The following is a 20,199-nucleotide window of genomic DNA, read 5'->3' as shown; positions in this document are numbered from 1 at the left end:
CTCTTAATGGACTCTAGGACAGTCATGACAAATTCATGGGTCTTCTACCATGACAAATTCAAGGGTCACTTCATTGTCATCTTACCTGACCTCTGAGCAGCATGTGGCATAAACCTTCTCCTTCTTTGACATGTCTTCTCTTGGCTTGCCCGACACCACCCTTTGGTTTTCCTCCTACCTCACTGGCTCTGTCCCTTTTGTGCAGCCTCTAAATCCTGGTGTCCACAGGACTTTATCCTGGGCCCTTTATCATCTTGAGCTCCACACTCTCCTAAAATGATCTCATAGTGACCCCTGGCTTCAAATACTAACTTTACCTAAATGATCCCCAAATCCGTATGCCCAACCCTGACCACTCACTGGAATTTCAGATTTGCATACCTGACTACCACCTGCCATTTCCACATGGACATTTAGTATTTCATTTTTAGCATGTGTAAAACAGAACTCCTGATTTCTCCCCACGCTTCTCCCTCCAAAAAGTTGCTCCCTGAGAAGAGGGAATGCTACATGTTGAGAGCCGACAACAGTGCTTGACTAGAATAGGCACTATGTTGAAAGAAAACCCTAATCACAATGCGCCCTCAGACTGTGGTTAACAAACGCTGCATCATATAAACATTAACAAATGGAAAGATAGGGGCGCCTGGGTGGCTCAGTGGTTAAGCATCTGCCTTCGGTTCAGAGCGTGATCCCAGGGGCCTGGAATTGAACCCCGCATTGGGCTCCCTGCTCTGCTGGGAGCCTGCTTCTTCCTCTCCCACTCCCCCTGCTTGTGTTCCCTCTCTCGCTGGCTGTCTCTGTCAAATAAATAGATAAAATCTTTAAACAAACAAACAAATGGAAAGATAGCAATTAAAACATACTACCTTTTCTATAAAAAGAGAGGGCGAGGAGTAGGCAGTATTACCCAAAGTTCTAGTAAATGGTAGGTCTTACACTATAGACTCAAGAGGACTCATAGTTTCTGCCTGAATTCCTAGACTCTATCTTTGTCCCTTTCCAGGCAATCAGGTGCTCTAGTGTTTTGACTCAAGCCAAAGTTCCCAAGTGTGGGGGGAGCCCAGCAGGATTCTGAAGCACAATACAGGGCATGGATCCAAGAGGACGTGAAAACAGGCTCCTAGGGTCAAATCCAGTAGTCTGAGAACTTCACGGGCAACAGAGAAATAAAACAGGACCACACCAGGGCATGGAGTAGAGCCCGGAAATGACCTGAACAATGAACATGCAGATCCTGTTAGACTTCCGTTTAAATAATACTGGGTCATGCCCACAGCGTGGCAGGGTACAGAAGATATGCAATCCATTCTTTAGGCCCCAGAGAAGGATCTTTCCAGATTCCCAAACTCTTCCTGCCATGTCATTGCTTACAGCCTGTGTTCCCTAGCTCATGATAAATTCCAAGCTCTTCCTACTAGCATGTAGGCCCTTTAATATTCAAGTCCTAACTCTTCAGCCTCATCTCCTGCTACACTCCAGCAATACACATGACATACCTTCCTAACAGATTCCAAGCTTTTCACTCTCCTTGTGCCTTTGTAAATGTTATTTTCCACCTGTCTGTTAAATTTCTTTCCATCTTCTAAACTTCAGGAATTTGTGCCTTCTTAGAATCATTAAACTTTCATTAAAGCTCCAAATGAAAATTGGGTTTTCCACCCTGCCAAATCACGTCTTCTTCCTGGACACGCTGCTAGACGGTTTCTCAGCCTTCCCTACAGTTTGAGGTCACCATGGCATTAAGCCCTCGATGGACAGTCAGGCCAGGGGTCCCCAACCGAACCGGACATCTTCATCAGTATAACGTAGAAAGAAGCCTTTTTAAAAATAGACAGTAGGTCCCATTTCCACAGCTTGTTTCACTTAGTCTGAGGTGGGGCCCAGGGGTCGAGTGGTTTGTAAAGCTCCTCGGGTCATTCTAATATGCAGCCAGGGTAGGCGCTAAAGAAATCTGTGCAAACTATCCTATTAAATTAAAATACTGTCATCCACATGCTCACGTTATGCTGTATACGTACACTCAGGAACATACTTTTTAACTATACCATTACATTTTCTTTATAGTGTCTCCTCACTACATGCAAATACCTTCAAGGAACCAAATCTTGTCATTTTTGCATTTTCCCTTGCTGACATTTTTAAATAGCTCATTTTAATTTTGATAGAATATTTTCATGAAAAATCATGAAAAAGATACAATTACTTATTATACTTGAAACAGTATATCCATATGATCCTTTTCATTAAGAGTTGAGAGCAGGTCTTAAAGTACATTAGCAAAAATACTCCCCGCCCCCTGGCCCCCACTATTACTACTGCAAAGATGCCTCATCTCTGAAGACTTCTGTTCTCTTATTTAAAAAATGGGGGTGCCTGAGTGGCTCAGTCAGTTAAGCATCTGCGTTCGGTTTAGTCATGATCCCCCTCATCTGCTCCTCCCTCTCCCTGTCCTTCTGTGTGCACGCACTCTCTCTCTCAAATAAATAAATCTTTTTAAAAAATTAAAAAATGGAAAAGTTGGAAAATCCCCTACTTTCTATAGGCTAGATCTGGGTAAAGAAAAATCTAAAAATAAATGCAAGGAATATCTGAAGGTAGCTTGTATTTGTGATCTCATCTGATTTGGGAAAAAACAAAAAATTTTAGGAGAAATGTTACTTAGGTATATTCTTATGTAGTTCTCCTACATATAGGCCAAAGGTATAAAACAAAATAATGCATAGTCAAACGAAACAAAACTTATTGATAAAACCTATAATTTTATATGTTAAAATTGTATTCACAAGAATTTTTAATTTTTAGAGAAGAAATTGATTCAATATTACAAATCAGATATCTAAATTCATTTAAATGAAATCCGAGTCATCTAATTTATATCATGACACATTCATTTAAAAAATTGAACATGTGGGGCACCTGGGTGGCTCAGATGGTTAAGCGTCTGTCTTGGGTTCAGGTCATGATCTCAGAGTCCTGGGATCGAGTCCCACATTGGGCTCCTTGCTCAGTGGGGAGTCTGCTTCTCCCTCTCTCTCTGCCCCTGCCACTGCTCGTGCACACTCTATCTCAATTAAATAAAATCTTTTTTAAAAAAAAGTGAACATGTATATAAGTATTATGGCCATTCCAATTATTAATTCTAGAATTTAAAAAATCAGACACTATAAAATCAACTCATTCTTCAGGTCTGAAGTTTCTTCTTGCTGTATCCTAAAACATAATTGCCACTTCATGACATTTACTCAAATATTTTCCTCAAGCATTCTGAGCTTTAAAATTACCTAGATTTGAAAAATATAACCTGTCATTTCTACAGCTTTATTTTCTTATTTTGAAAAGGATCTTTGTTATCAAATTTAACTGCCTCTGTAGGGTGTGCTTTATTTCTGCCAAAATTGACAAGTTATGTTAAATAAAAAGTATTAGCAAATCACACACTACTAGTTGAGGGAAAAAAAAGAGGTGAAAGGCAGATAGCAACTTCCCCTGACCATTCTCATTTCTGCTGCTTCTATTTTCCTTTGACGGCCTTAATGCAGGTCTTCCAAGGGAGGACTCATAGTGAGAGGGGCAAGAAACACAGAAACTGCCTAGATTTGCTGATTTCTTTAAAACTCTTAAACTCAAAGTCCTTAAACTTCAAAGCTAAAATTCCTAGAGAAAGGGTATCATAAACCTATTTTAATTTTTTTCTTATTGGAGGGAGTGAGCAAGCCGCCTACGCACGTGCTGGGGGGGGGGAAGGGCAGAGAGGGAGGGAGAACCAGACCCCCGCCCCCCACTCTGAGCAGGGAGCCTGATGCAGGGCTCCCTCCCAGGACCCTGAGATCATGACGGAACCAAAGGCAGACGCTTAATGGACTGAGCCACCCAGGTGCCCCTTGAACAATACTTTTTAACCATTTGCAAATTATTCCTGCTTATCTCTTAAAATATGCAACAGTTCTGTAGTAGCACTCAGAGTTCTTGTAGTCTTCCGAATATAAGCAGTTTGTGTGGAGGGATATTTAGAGGAAGATTTCAGTTAACTTTGCTTTGACTCTTGGGTAGATATGGGTGGGTCACTTTCTTCAGTTAATGGAATGAGATTATGAAAGATGAATGAAGGTAGCCTTGGGCAGAAAAGATGAGGATTCAGACAGCTGTCAAATTCAGTTACTAATTCTCTTAAAATACAAATTAAGCAGAGGAGGAGAGTTACTGTTGATACAGTTCTATGTACCCCACCACGCACTCTGGTCATGTAGGACTGGATCTCTCTCCAGTTTGCAAGACCGTTAACCTCCATCTGCTAACTGCTATCTCAAACCACAGCCCCGTCTCTTCCTCATACTCCAGCAGCAACAAAGACTTGCAGTTCCCCAAGTGCCAATGCTGTTTTGGATACCTGACATGTGCTCATCCCTCCTCTTAGAATACTTCAGCATCTTATTCTGGTGTCTTCATGACACTCCTCCAGTCTGCGTTTCCAACCTCAAGAACACAGAGCCAGGAACTCACCACACCACTGTGGCATCTACAACGGCTTTTTTTTTTCCTTTTAAAATAAATCTAGCAAATACAAGGTCTTGTCTCTGTGTTCCTATCATTCAACACACTGCTTGGCACATAATTTCTTATAACTCCTTGTACATGATTATGGAGACTGAGTTAACTAATTGCCTTGAACATACTGTATTACCCTTTGTTACATTTTAAAAAATACGTGAAAAAAATTTAACTTAAGATTATAAAATACATACCTTTAATTTCAACTTGTTTCTTTACAGCTGTAACTATTTCCTTGAAAGTCACTACATTTCCTTAAAATTATTCTGAGATTAATTTTTGCACTAACAGATTGCTTTTCTTTCAATCTTGTTACTTTACTGTACTTCTAATAGTCTGGTTCAAGTAAATCATGGCTAACAATTTCAGATTCGTATATTGTTATGTTGCTCATTTTAGAATGAGCTCCTTCCTTCTCTACCCAATACTTTGTTCTGTAAATGTGCAGCAATACAAACATATGACTCTCAAACCAAAGTGTGACAGGCAGTTTTACTAGCACAATAGCTAGTCTATGAAATATCTGGATTGTTCTTATTCTTTATTTTTTGGTAAGATGTACTAATTTTTTCTTCAATTATCCCTCGTTTTATAATTTAATTGTGATATCCTCTACATTCATGTTTTACTTTTAAGCCTTAATTTTAGTAATTACTAAGTTCCTAGCTCTAATCAAAAGTAATGTAACCACCTATGCTTCTTTAGAAGACGGCTTCCTGTTTTTCCATTCCTGACTCTGATCCTACAGTTCTGGGATGAGGTTATAACCACATGAAGCTCCCGTTGGCATCAGGCTGTGCTCTGGCACCGCTCCCTTCACATTCCAGTTTTTCCTTTCTTACGTAGGAGGGATTATAGGGCTGTTGCCACCCTGCACATCTTAGCAGAACAGTTCTCTACTAAGAGTGTCTGACCCTGAAGCAAGTACACATCTGTGAGATTTCCTAGGGGACCACTACCAGCAAAAAACAAGGGGCCAGCTAAGAGTAAACAAACACAGAAGAGTTACAGTTAGTAAGTCTCAAAGCCTTTCCTGAGATGTCAAGAAAGTGGAGTAAGTTTCACTGACCTATACCTGGAACCAGGTTCCAACAGCTCAGATGGCTTTAAGGTCTTTCTCTACTCCTCCAACCACTGCTCCACTAATTCCTCTTCTCTGGCTATTCCTTTCCTATAATGGGCAGTCTGTTGTCTATGTTTTCTATCACCTTTTCTTTCGAAACCTCTGTTAAAAGACAATGGAAGAACAAAGATACACACGTGCCCCTGAGAAAGAAAGAATCTCAGCTGTTTTCATCCATTTTCATTATTTCATTGATTTCATAAAATGATTGTTACTCCAAAGTAAAGCTTTTCCTTTATTTATACAAGTATTTCTCTAATTTCTTCCCCAAGTCTATCAAAGAAATAATCCTTAATCCTTCTCAAATCTCAGAACCAAAGGAACTGCAGTTTGAGCTCAGACCTGTAAAGACATTGGAAGTCATCACTCCCATTCTTAAAATAAAGTGCTAAACAACCTGAAAATCAATTACTTTTCTGGGACTTGTCAGAAAACTGAGGTTGCAGGGCAAACCACTAACCCAACACCTGGAGGCACAATCAAAACCAGAGAGTTATAATACCCGCAGAAGTCAGCGGAGACCATAAAGAGTAGGACTACTTACCTGACAAGTAATTTGGACAAATTACTGGAAGCTGAGTGCAGAGAGTGAGAAACTCCTGGGGCTACAGTCAGAAGGGGGCTCCCACACACTACAGTAATCCCACCAAGTGCTCATTGTAGGGATCCAAGAAAGATCCCCATGGGGACTTGGCAGGAAGGGGGGAAAGAAAAGCCACTGTTAAACCTCCCACATTCTCTTACCTAACAAAGGGGTTGGACTTTGCCAATCATTAATAATTGTCCCTGCTGGAAAGAGAAAAGGCTACCCTCCACAGTCTTTTGCAGCCTTCTGATCTCTTCTACTGGGAAAAACAACACCGGAGTGAATAGGAGGCACAACTTCAAGGAAACAGCCTGGGGATGCTTTAAGCAAGGAAGGGAATGAGGCACGTGGTGCAGAGGGAAGCCATACTCCTTGACAAGGGACAGAAATACCTGTGAAGGCTACAGCTCCGAGACATAGGCCTACTCAACATCTGAGATGCAGTCAGACTGTATAACAGACTCTACTTCCCCAACACTCTACACCACAACACCAACACAGCTCCAGTGTGGCAGCGGAGAAGCTGTAAGACTCTTTCTGAAGATGAATACTTCGGAAAGCCTTAAGTCAAAAGACAAAGACAATAGTAGAAGAATTTGAAGCTTCTTGGAGCTACAAACATTACAATAAACAAACACAGCCTACCTTCCAGTCAGATGAATGTAAATCTTCACACTAAAGGCAAATATACCTCAGTTCTTATTATCTGATACAATAGGCCTGGCTTTCAGCAAAAACTTACAAAACATGCCAAAGGAGAAAAAGAAACACAGACTGGAGAGACAAAGCAAGTATCCCACTGGGATTCAGTGGTGACAGAGATGTTACAGTTATCCAAAAGAAAAAAAAAAAAAAAGGAGTTTAAATAGCATATTAATAAATTAAGGGCTCTAATGGAAATAGTTAAAAACATGCAAGAACAGACTGGTAATGTAAACAAAGAGATGGGAACTCTAAGAAAGACTCAAAGGGAAGTGCTAGAGGTCAGTAACACAGAAACGACAGAGCCTTTGATGGGCTCATCAGCAGACCTGAGGATTTTGAGGAAGAGTCAGTGAACTTGAAGAAAGGTCAACATAAACTTCCCGATCTCAAATGCAGGGAGAAAAAAACTTAAAAAAAAGGAAACAACAACAAAAACAACATCCCATAACTATGGGACAATATCAAATAGGGGTGACACAAACGTAACTGGACTATCAGAAGGAGGTGAGAATGAGACAGAAGGAAAATCTGAAGTAATCACGGCCAAGAATTTTCCAAACTGAATGACAGACACCAGCTCACAGATCCAGAAATCTCAGACAATGCCAAGCAAGAGAATCATAAAGCCTATCCCCAGGCATATCATATTCAAACTCAGTAAAGTAAGACAAAGAGAAAATACTGAAGTCAGAACACAGGAGCTTCAAGCTTCTCATCAGAAATCACGCAAGCAAAAAAGATGTGAATTGAAACCTTCAGAGTGTTGAAAGAGAAAACAAAACAAAACAAATGCTCACTGATAGTCCTATATCCAGTGAAATTACCCTTTAAACATGAAGGAAAAACAGACTTCCTCAAACAAAAACTGAAGAACTCATCACAGTCATCCTGCCTTGCAAGAGGTGTGAAAAGAAGTTTTTCAGAAAGATAAGGAAAATGACACCAGTCAAAAACTTGGGTCTACATAAAGAGTGTCCAGAGAGAAAATGAAGGTAAAATATAAAAATTTTTATTTTTCTTGTTTTCTTATTCTTAAGGTCTAAAAATTAACTATTTAAAGCAATAATAGTAACAATATACTAGATGATAAAAAACATCAGGGTAATGAAGGACAGAAATATCGGTGAAATAAATGACAGATGTCACAAAGCATGGGAGGGAGGAATTGGGAATTCTCTATTATAGGACAGCGGTACTACACTTGAAGCCTTAGAGTGTTATTTGAATATGGACTTTAATATTTTAAAATGCAGTTTGTAAACCCTAGAGCCACCACTAAACAACCCCTAAACAAGTTTTAAAAAAAAGAAACCAAAAGACAGGTAGTACATCACAGGAAAATCCCATAAAATGGAATCACATAAAATGCTCAATTCAAATGAGAGAAGGCAGAACTGGGTAGGGAAGGGGACAAAGAACAAATGCAAGGAAGGAAGTGACAACACTAAAACTGCAGAACTCCAGCCAACTATATCACTTTAATATCAATAGTTTAAACATAGTCATTAAAAGACAGAGAATGTCCAATTGGATTAAAAAAAAAAAAAAAAACCAAGAGGCAATTCTATGCTGTCTACAAGAAACCCACTTGAAACATAAGGAATCAGATAGATTGATAGTAAACAAAGACACCAGGCTAACTAATCAAAAGAAAGCTGGAGTAGCCACATTAAGACAAAGCAGACTTCAGAAAAAAGAAAATTATCAGGGATAAAGAGAGATTTTAGAAAATGATAAAGGAGTTAATTATATAAAAAGATGTAACATTGTTGCTATTAAAAAAAAAAAACCTGATAGGTCCACTGAGAGGATGTTATGACCCTGTAACACCCAGTGTAAATTTCAATACATTTGTAATAATTCATTTTAGAGGTCCATCTGCTCTACTAGACTTCAACATATGGAGATAAGGAGAACTAATGTCTTCATTTGCTCAGCTTGGTTTCCCCAACACCCAGCAAGTCAAAAACTTGAATAAATACTCAATAAATACCTACCAAATGTGTGAATCTGATTTCACCAAGTTACGCTCATCAATATTTAATTGTATGAGTTACTCTTTCATTAAAAATACAAATCCCCAGTTGCATTAATCTTTTAAAACAGAAGATTTTGGTTTTACAGTCATCTTCCACTATTATCAAGTAACTACCTGGTTTAATAACAGTGAAAACAATAATGATGAATGCATGAATTGTTCACAGGCTTAAGATGCCACATTGCTTTACTATTAACTGTCAAGTTATTCATTTGAAGTAATTCACAAGTTAGTAATGCAAAGCAAATGCTACACATAGAATGCAGAAATTAAGATTTGTGAAAAGATTAAAAATAAATGAAAATGTATGTACATTATAGAAGTGTAACTCTAAAGCATGAATTTCAAAATGCCTAAATTTTGTCTATTTAAATTGTATATTAGGGCATAGTTAAATAATTTATACCACTAAAATAAACAAAATGCAAATATGAAATGAATATATTAGACAAATCATAGGGCCCAAAGATGAAAGATGTGGAACATGATATTTTATTCAATTTGTCCTATGTATGATTTGAATAACAACTGAAGAGAAAAAAATACTTTTTATTTGGTCATCTCTAAATTATGTAGTTCAGCAACATTTTCATTCATTTCTATCTGGCTGAGTTAAAGAAATTCTTAAGTTTCAACTCCATAGAACTCAGAAAACCAGCATAACTTTATGAAAAAATTTTTTTGCATTCAGAAATACTTGTTTATTATAAATTGCCCAGCTTTTTTTTTAGATAACAGATGATTTTCATTTCATTATTTGGGGCATGCCCCTTAAATGACCAATAGGTAAAAATCTAATGTCCTAACAAGGCACATGGGAATGATTATTTACAGGATAGAATGTACTGATATTCTTCTCCCCCTATCAAATAATTCTTTCAAAGTTTCTTTCAAATACCACTACTCAATTTATCAAAATTTATTTTTACTCAACTTTTCAGGCAAAGTGATTATAAAACGTACAGTTTCATAGGATTGTAAGTATTTCATGTTCAATCTGAGCCAGGTGGAGGAATGGGAAATATGGACCACTTACCTGACATGCATTATAAAGGAGTTGGTGTTCTAGTTTTTTAATACCTAGAATCTGCTGAAACATCTCATAGAGTTGTTCCTTGCTCAGAATAAGTTCAGACACAGCACTTAGGGCCATTCTATTGGATTGTTTGCACATGTCCTCTTCACCTCTGTAAATGGCATCATATTTGGCTATCCATGAACTGAGCACTGTCTCTTTGCTCAAGCCATCAATTTCTGGCAGACTCCGCACACGTTTTTCTATGTTTTTCTTAAACACCTCTCTGAAGTCATTAGCAGAACATCCTCCACTCTGAACCATTCTGGCCACTCGATCACTCTTCAGAAAAACCTAGAAAACACAAAAAAACACAAAAAACCCATTTACAATTAGGCAGGAACACTAACATTCCTTGCTTTTAACAATCCAGCCAGAATTATGACACCAAATATTCTACGATGACTCAAAATGTTTTATAACACATGGTAACTAATGACGTAAAGAAGGACCCCATCCTTCTAAAATGAAGAAATATTTACAGGAGGCAGTAATGAAAGCTGAGAAACCATAAGATGAGCCAACCTGAACTACACGCATCCTTACCTGAAGGTCATGGGCATCTCTGCAACTGAATCCTGTCAGAGTTAAGCAGGTAACTGGAGATGTAAACTCAACTTATTTATCTGTACTTTAGAGTTCTGGCTAGTTTTTCAACAGGGAGGGGGTTCCCAATTATTTGAGTGAGAATCTGAAGGCCAATAGCGTGGTATCCAAGTCAATACCCAGCATGTATAACTTAATCAAACCTGCTCCATAGCTGGGGGGTTAGGGTGCAACCATCCCCATCCTTGATTTCACCAGTCCCCTGATTTCTTGCACATGTCTCACAGCTGCTGAGAGTGGATGACAGAAAAGCAAAATGTGTAAAAAATGTCTAGATGTTCCCTAATACCAGGTAATAACATACAAAGACAACCAGAGAGAGAGATTCATGAAATGGATAGGAAAAGATAGGTAATAAGGTCTTACTGTGCAAAACGTCAGAATTGGCCTTAAATCTCTCCTTTCTTCTAAGTTACTGACCCAAATGTCAACAAATATCACTGAAGATTCATTAAATATCTATTCCATCATCAATAGTCCTAAGAATCCTCTATGAAGCAGTAAGACTGCTTGTATTCCTGTTTTTCCTATAATGACAAAAAATTCTTCCAAAAGAGCCGGTAGGATTATTCAGTGCAGTCCGCATGATTTATATCTGTTAAGCTTATGAAACAAAAATCAGCGTCAACTTTTACCCTAAGAACAGACTTAGAATAATGGTACTCTAAGTTAGGACCCCTACTTGGACTAGACTATTACTAGGTCTGTCTGGCATGTGGGTAAGCATCACACGTGTTCCGTAAAGTGGCTTCACTGGTCCCACTGACCGTCACCTGACTCCAAACCTTTCCCCAATGTTTGATTTCTCCCCTTTTAGAGTCATTCACACAGAATGTTATTTCCTCTCTTTGCTCAATGGCCAAAGGATTCCTGAGTCCCAAACATTTTGACTAATACACTGAAATAGGGGTTGTAAATTCTATATTAGGCAAATATTTAACACATACACACAATGTTTCTTCTCTCTTTACCAGCTGTGCTTCATCACTATAGAAAATGCTTTATTTATTTATTTATTTATTTATTTATTTATTTATTTATTTAGACAGAGAGCCAGCCAGTGAGAGAGGGAACACAAACAGGGAGAGTGGGAGAGGAAGAAGCAGGCTCCCTGTGGAGCAGGGAGCCCGATGTGGAGCTCGATCCCAGGACCCCAGGATCACGCCCTGAGCCGAAGGCAGACGCTTAACGACTGAGCCGCCCAGGAGTCCCTAGAAAAGGCTTACTGTTTTGAAGCTGAAACTAATTTTTAAGAGACAAGTATAAGAATAATGCCTTTATGATCACAGCTTTGTAGTACAGCTCGAAATCCGGCATTTTGATGCCCCCAGCTTTGTTTTTCCTTTTCAACAGTTCCTTGGTGATTCGGGGCCTTTTCTGGTTCCACACAAATTTAAGGACTATTTGTTCTGGTTCTTTGAAAAATCTCATCGGTATTTTGATCGGGATAGCATTGAAAGTGTAGATTGCTCTGGGTAGCATGGACATTTTAACTATGTTAATTCTTCCGATCCATGAGCATGGAATGTTTTTCCATCTTTTTGTGTCTTCCTCAATGTCTTTCAAGAGTGATTTATAGTTTCTAGAATATAGATCCTTTATGTCTCTGGTTAAGTTAATTCCAAGGTAACGTATGGTTTTTGGTGCTATTGTAAATGGGATGGATTCCCTAATTTCTCTTTCTTCAGTCTCATTATTCGTGTATAGAAATGCAACTGATTTCTGAGCATTGATTTTGTATCCTGCCACGTTACTGAATTGCTCTATAACTTCTAGTAGTTTGGGGGTGGAGTCTTTTGGGTTTTTCATATAAAGTATCATGTCATCTGCGAAGAGACACAGTTTGACTTCTTCTTTGCCGATTTGGATACCTTTTATCCCTTTTTGCTGTCTGATTGCTGTTGCAAGGACTTCTAGTACTATGTTGAGTAATAGTGGTGAGAGTGGGCATCCTTGTCGTGTTCCTGATCTTAAGGGAAAGGCTTTCAGCTTTTCCCCATTGAGAATGATATTTGCTGTAGGCTTTTCATAGATGGTTTTTATGAGATTGAGGAATGTACCCTCTATCCCTACACTCTGAAGGGTTTTAATCAGGAAAGGATGCTGTATTTTGGCAAATGCTTTTTCTGCATCAATTGAGAGGATCACATGGTTCTTGACTCTTTTCTTGTTGATATGATCTATCACATATGATCGATTTGCGAATGTTGAACCACGCTTGCATCCCAGAGATGAATCTTACTTGGTCATGATGGATAATCCTTTTAATGTTCTGTTGGATTCTATTAGCCAGGATCTTGTTGAGGATTTTGGCGTCCATATTCATTAGGGAAATCGGTCTGTAATTCTCCTTTTTGATGGGGTCTTTGCCTGGTTTGGGGATCAAGGTAATATTGGCCTCATAGAATGAGTTTGGTAGCTTTCCTTCTGTTTCTGTTTTTTGAAATACCTTTCGGAGAATAGGTATTATTTCTTCTTTGAATGTTTGGTAGAATTCTCCAGGAAAACCATCCGGGCCTGGTGTTTTGTCTATTCTGTTCCATTGGTCTACGTGTCTGTTTTTGTGATAGCACGGTACTGGCACAAAAACAGACACATAGACCAATGGAACAGAATAGAGAACCCAGAAATGGACCCTCAGCTCTTTGGGCAACTAATCTTTGATAAAGCAGGACAAAACATCCAGTGGAAAAAAGACAGTCTCTTCAATAAATCGTGCTGGGAAAATTGGACAGCTACATGCAAAAGAATGAAACTTGACCAATCTCGCACACCATACACAAAGATAAACTCCAAATGGATGAAAGACCTCGATCTGAGACAGGAATCCATCAAAATCCTAGAGGAGAACATAGGCAGCAACCTCTACGACATCAGCCAAAGCAACCTTTTTCATGACACATCTCCAAAGGCAAGAGAAACAAAAGATAAAATGAACTTATGGGGCTTCATCAAGATAAAAAGCTTCTGCACAGCCAAGGAAACAGTCAAAAAAACTAAGAGGCAGCCGACGGAATGGGAGAATATATTTGCAAATGATGCTACAGATAAAAGACTGGTACCCAAGAGCTACAAAGAACTTCTCAAACTCAATACGCGAGAAACAAATAAACAAATCAAAAAATGGGCAGAAGATATGAACAGACACTTTTCCAATGAAGACATACAAATGGCTAACAGACACATGAAAAAATGTTCAAAATCATTAGCCATCAGGGAAATTCAAATCAAAACCACACTGAGATACCACCTTACGCCAGTTAGAATGGCAAAAATTGAAAAGGCAAGAAACAACAATTGTTGGAGAGGATGTGGAGAAAGGGGATCCCTCCTACATTGTTGGTGGGAATGCAAGTTGGTACAGCCACTGTGGAAAACAGTGTGGAGGTCCCTTAAAAAGTTAAAAATTGAGTTACCCTATGACCCAGCCATTGCACTACTGGGTATTTACCCCAAAGATACAGACGTAGTGAAGAGAAGGGCCATATGCACCCCAATGTTCATAGCAGCATTGTCCACAATAGCTAAATCGTGGAAGGAACCAAGATGCCCTTCAACAGATGCCTGGATTAAGAAGTTGTGGTCCATATATACAATGGAATATTACTCAGCTATCAGAAAGAACGAGTTCTCAACATTTGCTGCAACATGGACGGCACTGGAGGAGATAATGCTAAGTGAAATAAGTCAAGCAGAGAAAGACAACTATCATATGATTTCTCTCATCTATGGAACATAAGAACTAGGAAGATCGGTAGGGGAAGAAAGGGATAAAGAAAGGGGGGTAATCAGAAGGGGGAATGAAGCATGAGAGACTATGGACTATGAGAAACAAACTGAGGGCTTCAGAGGGGAGGGGGGTGGGGGAATGGGATAGAGTGGTGATGGGTAGTAAGGAGGGCACGTATTGCATGGTGCACTGGGTGTTATACGCAACTAATGAATCATCGAACTTTACATCAGAAACCAGGGATGTACTGTATGGTGACTAACATAATAAAAAAAACATTCAAATAAAAAAAAGAATAATGCCTTTACTTAATGCAGATCAACAAAAATAAAGATACTTTGATAATGTTCAATAATGTACTTTGTCCAAGAATATCATTAACTACTTCGGGACACATTAAGGGTGCCTTCATCTCCTTTGTCACCCTCACCTCATTGTACAACTTTCACTGGGAACTAAAATTCAAGATAGATTATATATACACACATGTATTTTTTTTTAATTCCTATGAGACTTCTGTATTGTTAAATGGGAACATATGGAAGGTCAGGAGTCAAAGTAACCAATTTGTTACTTTTCTGTGCTACCCTCCCAGTACCCTGCCTGTGTCAGCACAACTTTACAAAGTGTTGGAGGGACAGTGGAGGAAGAAGGGCTCTCTTCTTACACCTGTAGGCATGTGGCACGCACGCACAGCTGGGCAGCTTCTCCCCAGCCCGAGGATGGCTTCCTAATGCACCATCCCCACTGGCAGATCCCCAGTGAGTTCTGCAGTGCCGCACCTCAGAAGGCATGCAGTAGGACATGCCACATCTTCTCCAATGAGGTCTGGATCCCAGGCTCTGAGATGTGGGGAGCAGGACCCTCTTCCAGATTTGTTCCTTCCCTGGATGCTGTGCTCCTTATATCTACTATTCCTATATTCTCCAGTTCCCTTACCTATTGCAACCAATCTCTCACTGATTAAATTTTCCCTGCTCAGTGGTGTGGTTTCAGTCTCCAGACTGCACCTGATACAGAAATATAAGTAACATTTTTTTTCTACGGGAGAGTATTTAGTGTGAAGACAAACAACTTTTAAAAATTTGGTAATTGCATACGAAGCTGGAACAGCAAGATATGTTTAATGTGCAATATAAATACCTTAATGTTGGCTTCAGAAAAAGCTTTTAATTACTTGGTATCTAATACTTTAAGTTGGCAGGGATTTTTATTTTTTCTCAACTTCTGCCTAACTCAGTGCTCAATTCTACCAAGTAACCCAACAACGTTTTTTGAAGCAAGGATAATAGTAAGTCTTTGCTGGAGTCTTAATTCCCCTATAAAACCCTACCTAAAGCCATACTAACTCACTCAAATTACGTGTTAAAATGGTTACTTATTAAGTAACCGTGTGTCAGGTCTTTTGCTAAGTATTAAGGGGACAGAAGAGTGAATGGGTCAGAGATCCTGTCCTCAAAGCTCACACAACCAGAGAGAGACAGGATAAATAATACAGCAAGAGCAAGAATGGCAGGCTATGCAAGGGGAGGAAAGAAAAGGAACTTATGAACTCCATAGTCTGGGGTCAAGGTTGAGGACAAAGGAGGCACAAAACAAAGACAGGGATTCGTGATTCAAATAACCTGTGGGTTGAAAGGGAAAAGGGAGAAATCACATTTCAGGAAAACAAAAGAACAGAAGTAAAAAGCAGAGAGGCATAAATAGCATGGCCTTTTGAGGGCAATGTGACAACTTTTATACCGCAGGAGCATTAAATTTAAGGGTTAAATTTAAGGGAGCAAAAGTTGTGCCAAGCAGACCAACAGAGACCAGATGGCAAATTGCACTGTGTGCCGAGCAAGGGATCTGAGCTCTCTCTGATAACTGAGAGTCAGTTATGGCTGGGCAACGCGGGTACTAACATGCTGAGAAACTAGAGTCACACAAAAACTGATGGCAGCATCAAAGGTAGATGATAGCCAACCAGAACAGAGACTGGGATATCAGTTATCCACAGGTACAGCAGACCAGGTGAAAATACAAAGGGTTTGGATCTAGGGCAAAGGCTAGAGAACTAGGGACAGGCAAGAGGGAGTTAGAAGACAGAATTAACGTATGTTGGTGATTTACAGAATGCAGAAAGGCAGGAAAAATTCGATGATTTTTTAAAACTGGGTGCCTAGATTCCATTAATCAAAGAGCAAACGAATACAGATGGAACAACAAACATATTTGTGTGTGTGTGGTATTTGTGTAAGGTGGTGGGTGTGTGGGAGGTCAGGGATTATTAGCTTAGTTTTGGTAGAGGTCAGCTCTGAAGACAAAGCAAACTAAAAACGGAGTCAAGAACAAAACTAAGACAGACCTATGTTTAAATGGTTGGCAAAAGAACTCAACCCAAGAGGGGCTGGTAGTGTCAGAGAAGTAGAAGGCAAAATACCATATTAGCTATCAAGAGGGGAGATCATCTCAAGAGAAAGAGAATCAAATGCCACAAGAGAAATCAACTAAATTAAGAATAGACTGTTATCTCCAGAGGTCACCTTTGGCAGAAATTTCCTGGTGTGGAAGAGAGTGGGAGCCCATCTGCAGGAGAGGAAAGAGGACAAGTTGCAAAAATTAAGACAGCAAACAAACTATTCTTTTAGGAAGCACGAATAAAAAAGGAAATGAGAGAGTGGAAAGCAAGAAGCTGGGAAACTACATTTAGGCAATGAGGGAGACAAGTCAGGAAAGAGAGGTAGTTTAAGGTACGGATGACAAAGTAATGACTGTGTGCCTCTCCTGAGATTAGTTTACAAAAGACGGGTGCTCTCCCCCTCCCATTGCTTACGCTGGGGGCAGCAAGCTGCTAGGACGCAGAGACACACCCTCCATGAACTAGGTCGCCAAGAACCACATAAGTGGGCTGGACAGCAAATTCTTTAGTCCCAGTGGAGCCGTGAGTTCATGGCAGTCTCAGCCAACAGCTAGATTGCAACTTCACGCGAGACCCGAAGCAGAAACATCAGCTAAAAGCTATGCCCTGATTCCTAACGCTGAGGTACTGTGAGAGGACATGTACATAGTATCATTTTTAAGCTGCTAAATTCTGGGATCATTTGTTTTCAGCAATACCTAATACATTCATATACCCACACGGCATACTCTTACCTCATGTGGGTCTCCGTTATATCATTTTCTGACAGAGGTCCCCCCGCCCCCACCCCATGCCTATTCGTCATTCTTACCCGTTCGTCTTGCTCTAGTTTTCTTCTCAGCACATGGCACCAGATATGTATCTGTCTCCCCAAAATAGTATGTACCACCAGAGCAGACACTTGGTTTTGGGTGCCTCGGAATCCAGTGCCTAATACAGAGCCTGCTCTGTAATTAGAGCTGAATAAAGATTTGTTGAGGTGAGGACTATCTATAGACACTGAATTCTCCAAGGCTAAAGAAGGGGATTAGATAAGCAACTCGCTCACAGCTTTCCAGAGCTATGGATGCCTGTGTGAGAGAGATACACACTAAAAAACTGAACGCAGAAGATGTGGTATGGCTAGCAGGAATGCACTCCAGAAGGCAAGAGAGACTTTGCATGAGGAAGGAAAAGCAATGATCTGAAAGCAGGAGTAAGTAACGGTCCTCCGCTGATCCCAGGTGTAGAGAAAGGAAGACCTACCATCATAAGGTGGCTGCTTTTCTCTTCTGTGTTCTCCTTTAGGACTCCGTGCTGACCAGCATCAGTTAGGTCTGGCTTACTCCACCTTGCACATGCTCCCAATTCTGACACCGTCACCAAGTGTGATCCACCAAAAGCTCCTCGTATCACTCAAGCTTCATACATGGCTCTCTCATACCAACCCACAGGTCTCCGTACTTGTAAGCTTAGAGTGCCAGTGGAACAAATCTCATAATGGAACGCATGACTTTTGCTTTTGTTTGCTCTGCCTATCTGCTTTAGCGAACATCAGATACCTACTACTTTCCCTTGAGACCAGGAAACCATTCTCAACTCCTCCATCTCCTCCATGTTTATTTCCCAACTTACAACTTATCACTAAACCCTGCTGATTCTACCAGCTCCTAAATTCCTCTCAGATCATCTCTGCCAACAAGAGTTCTTCATGCTCCTCACTGTCTCAGCTGGCTAAGAGCAACAGCCTCTTAAATAACCTTCCTGTCTCAGAAGTTTTCCTGAAAGCCACTCAACTCTCATTTCCCCGACTTTTTCCCTTTAGTAGTATCAAACTAGTATTTTTTTTTAATATCTTGTCATTTCAATCCTTCTCTAGCTTACAAATTCTTCACTGACTTTCCACCAAAATTGTCACCAAGGTCCTACTTCAAATATCTCCAAACCACCACTCTGGCTTCATCACTAGGCATTCTTTCTCACTCATTTTCCATGCTCCAGCTCCACTGGTCTTCTTTCCAAAACTTCACACTGTCCATCTCACCATCATCTGATTATCTTAGTAATGCTTCAGAACCCTACTCCGTTGACTCTTCTTTAGGGATTCCTTCCCCAATTGCCTTGAATTAGCCTGATCCTGTGTTGTTTGTATGCAATCCTAGTACCCGCTTTCCCCTTTAAAGTACTTATCACTTTGTTATTGTGATAATTAAGTGAAGGTTCTAGTGCCATTTTATTTTTACTCACTAAAGAGTAAGTTCCATGAAGCCAAAGATGGTTTCATTCTCCACTGTATCTGTAGTACCTACCACCAGTCCGAGTACTAAGAACAAGCACTTAGAAAATATCCATGGAATGAGCAAATGGGGAGGGAATGAATGGTATGGACGGTTATTTCCCCCATCCATGCACTTGTTTAACTTCAATTAACCACTAAGGTTTATAGATTTTTATTTATATGCTTAACCTAAGACATGGACCTTGTCCACATGAATAGGAGAGGGAGAGACATCTCGGAAGGAAGCGTGAGTAATGTCACAGAGGAAAGTAAAACTAGTTTTGTGAAGAAAATGTATATTGTTTAAAAACATAATGCCTAAATGACAATCTGCTGTAACTGCAGAATAGTTTTGAAAGATTTTTCAGGTATTATAAGTTATGAAACTAACAATGATGGACTTAGTCCCAGTAGATATAAATCATCTTAATCTTGTATCCTTTCACAGTAATAATTGTTAAGTTAAAGGCAGATAAAGTGTGGCCATATAAAGAAGCTGGCCCTATAAGTTGGTGTCCAAGCCTTGGGTGCACATATACCAGCTTTCTGTTGTAAGCCCCAGGAACAGAGATTCTGTCTGGGGTACATCTAGGGCACCATATTGGTCCTGAAGCAGCCATGGGAATTCTGTTTACTGACAAACTCACTGATGAGCAGGTATTCTGTCTCCTTACAGCTCTTCACATATTATCTCCTTTTGTCCCCACAATCACCCTGTGCAGTCTTTATCTTTTTCTTTTATAGATTAAGTGACTGAAGCTGTGAAGTGAAGTGACTGGCCTAAGGTCACATATTGGAACAGAGACTAATGGAATCCAAAAGCAGCATTACTTATTTTTCTCTCTCACTCCTCCCACACCTATCAATGGTTCACCCCTGGTGGCCTTATATTCTGACTGGTAATTCCACAGATGTTGGCCAGCACCCATCAGTGACCTTTATGTGAAAATGCCACTGAACACCCAACCAATTTAGCGTGGGAGTTATGAAAGGGACATCAAAAAACTCTAACATGGCATGTAGTCCCATTTTTTTCCCGTTTTAGCGAGTTGTATTTTGTACTGGGGCCCGCTGAGCACCACCAATGGTGCTTTCCATTCATCTGCTCTGTTTATATACTAAAAGCG

General features: G+C 39.8%; 1 protein-coding gene across 8 annotated transcripts in view; it reads right to left on the bottom strand.

Moving 5' to 3' along the window:
• The window catches only part of CADPS2 (calcium dependent secretion activator 2), a 513,174-nt gene that overhangs the window by 309,362 nt on the left and 183,613 nt on the right, over nt 1-20,199 (bottom strand). For all 8 annotated transcript variants that reach the window (XM_087860858.1, XM_087860859.1, XM_087860857.1 and 5 more), the window contains exon 3: nt 10,040-10,372. In XM_087860858.1, coding sequence (XP_087716984.1) covers nt 10,040-10,372 — 333 coding nt within the window. The remainder of the gene's footprint in view (nt 1-10,039; nt 10,373-20,199) is intronic.

Source organism: Ursus americanus, chromosome 3 (assembly GCF_024610735.1).
Source record: "Ursus americanus isolate L20-20 chromosome 3, mUrsAme1.1.p, whole genome shotgun sequence".
NCBI classification, from domain to species: domain Eukaryota; kingdom Metazoa; phylum Chordata; class Mammalia; order Carnivora; family Ursidae; genus Ursus; species Ursus americanus.
This window is presented reverse-complemented; position numbering and strand designations above follow the sequence as displayed.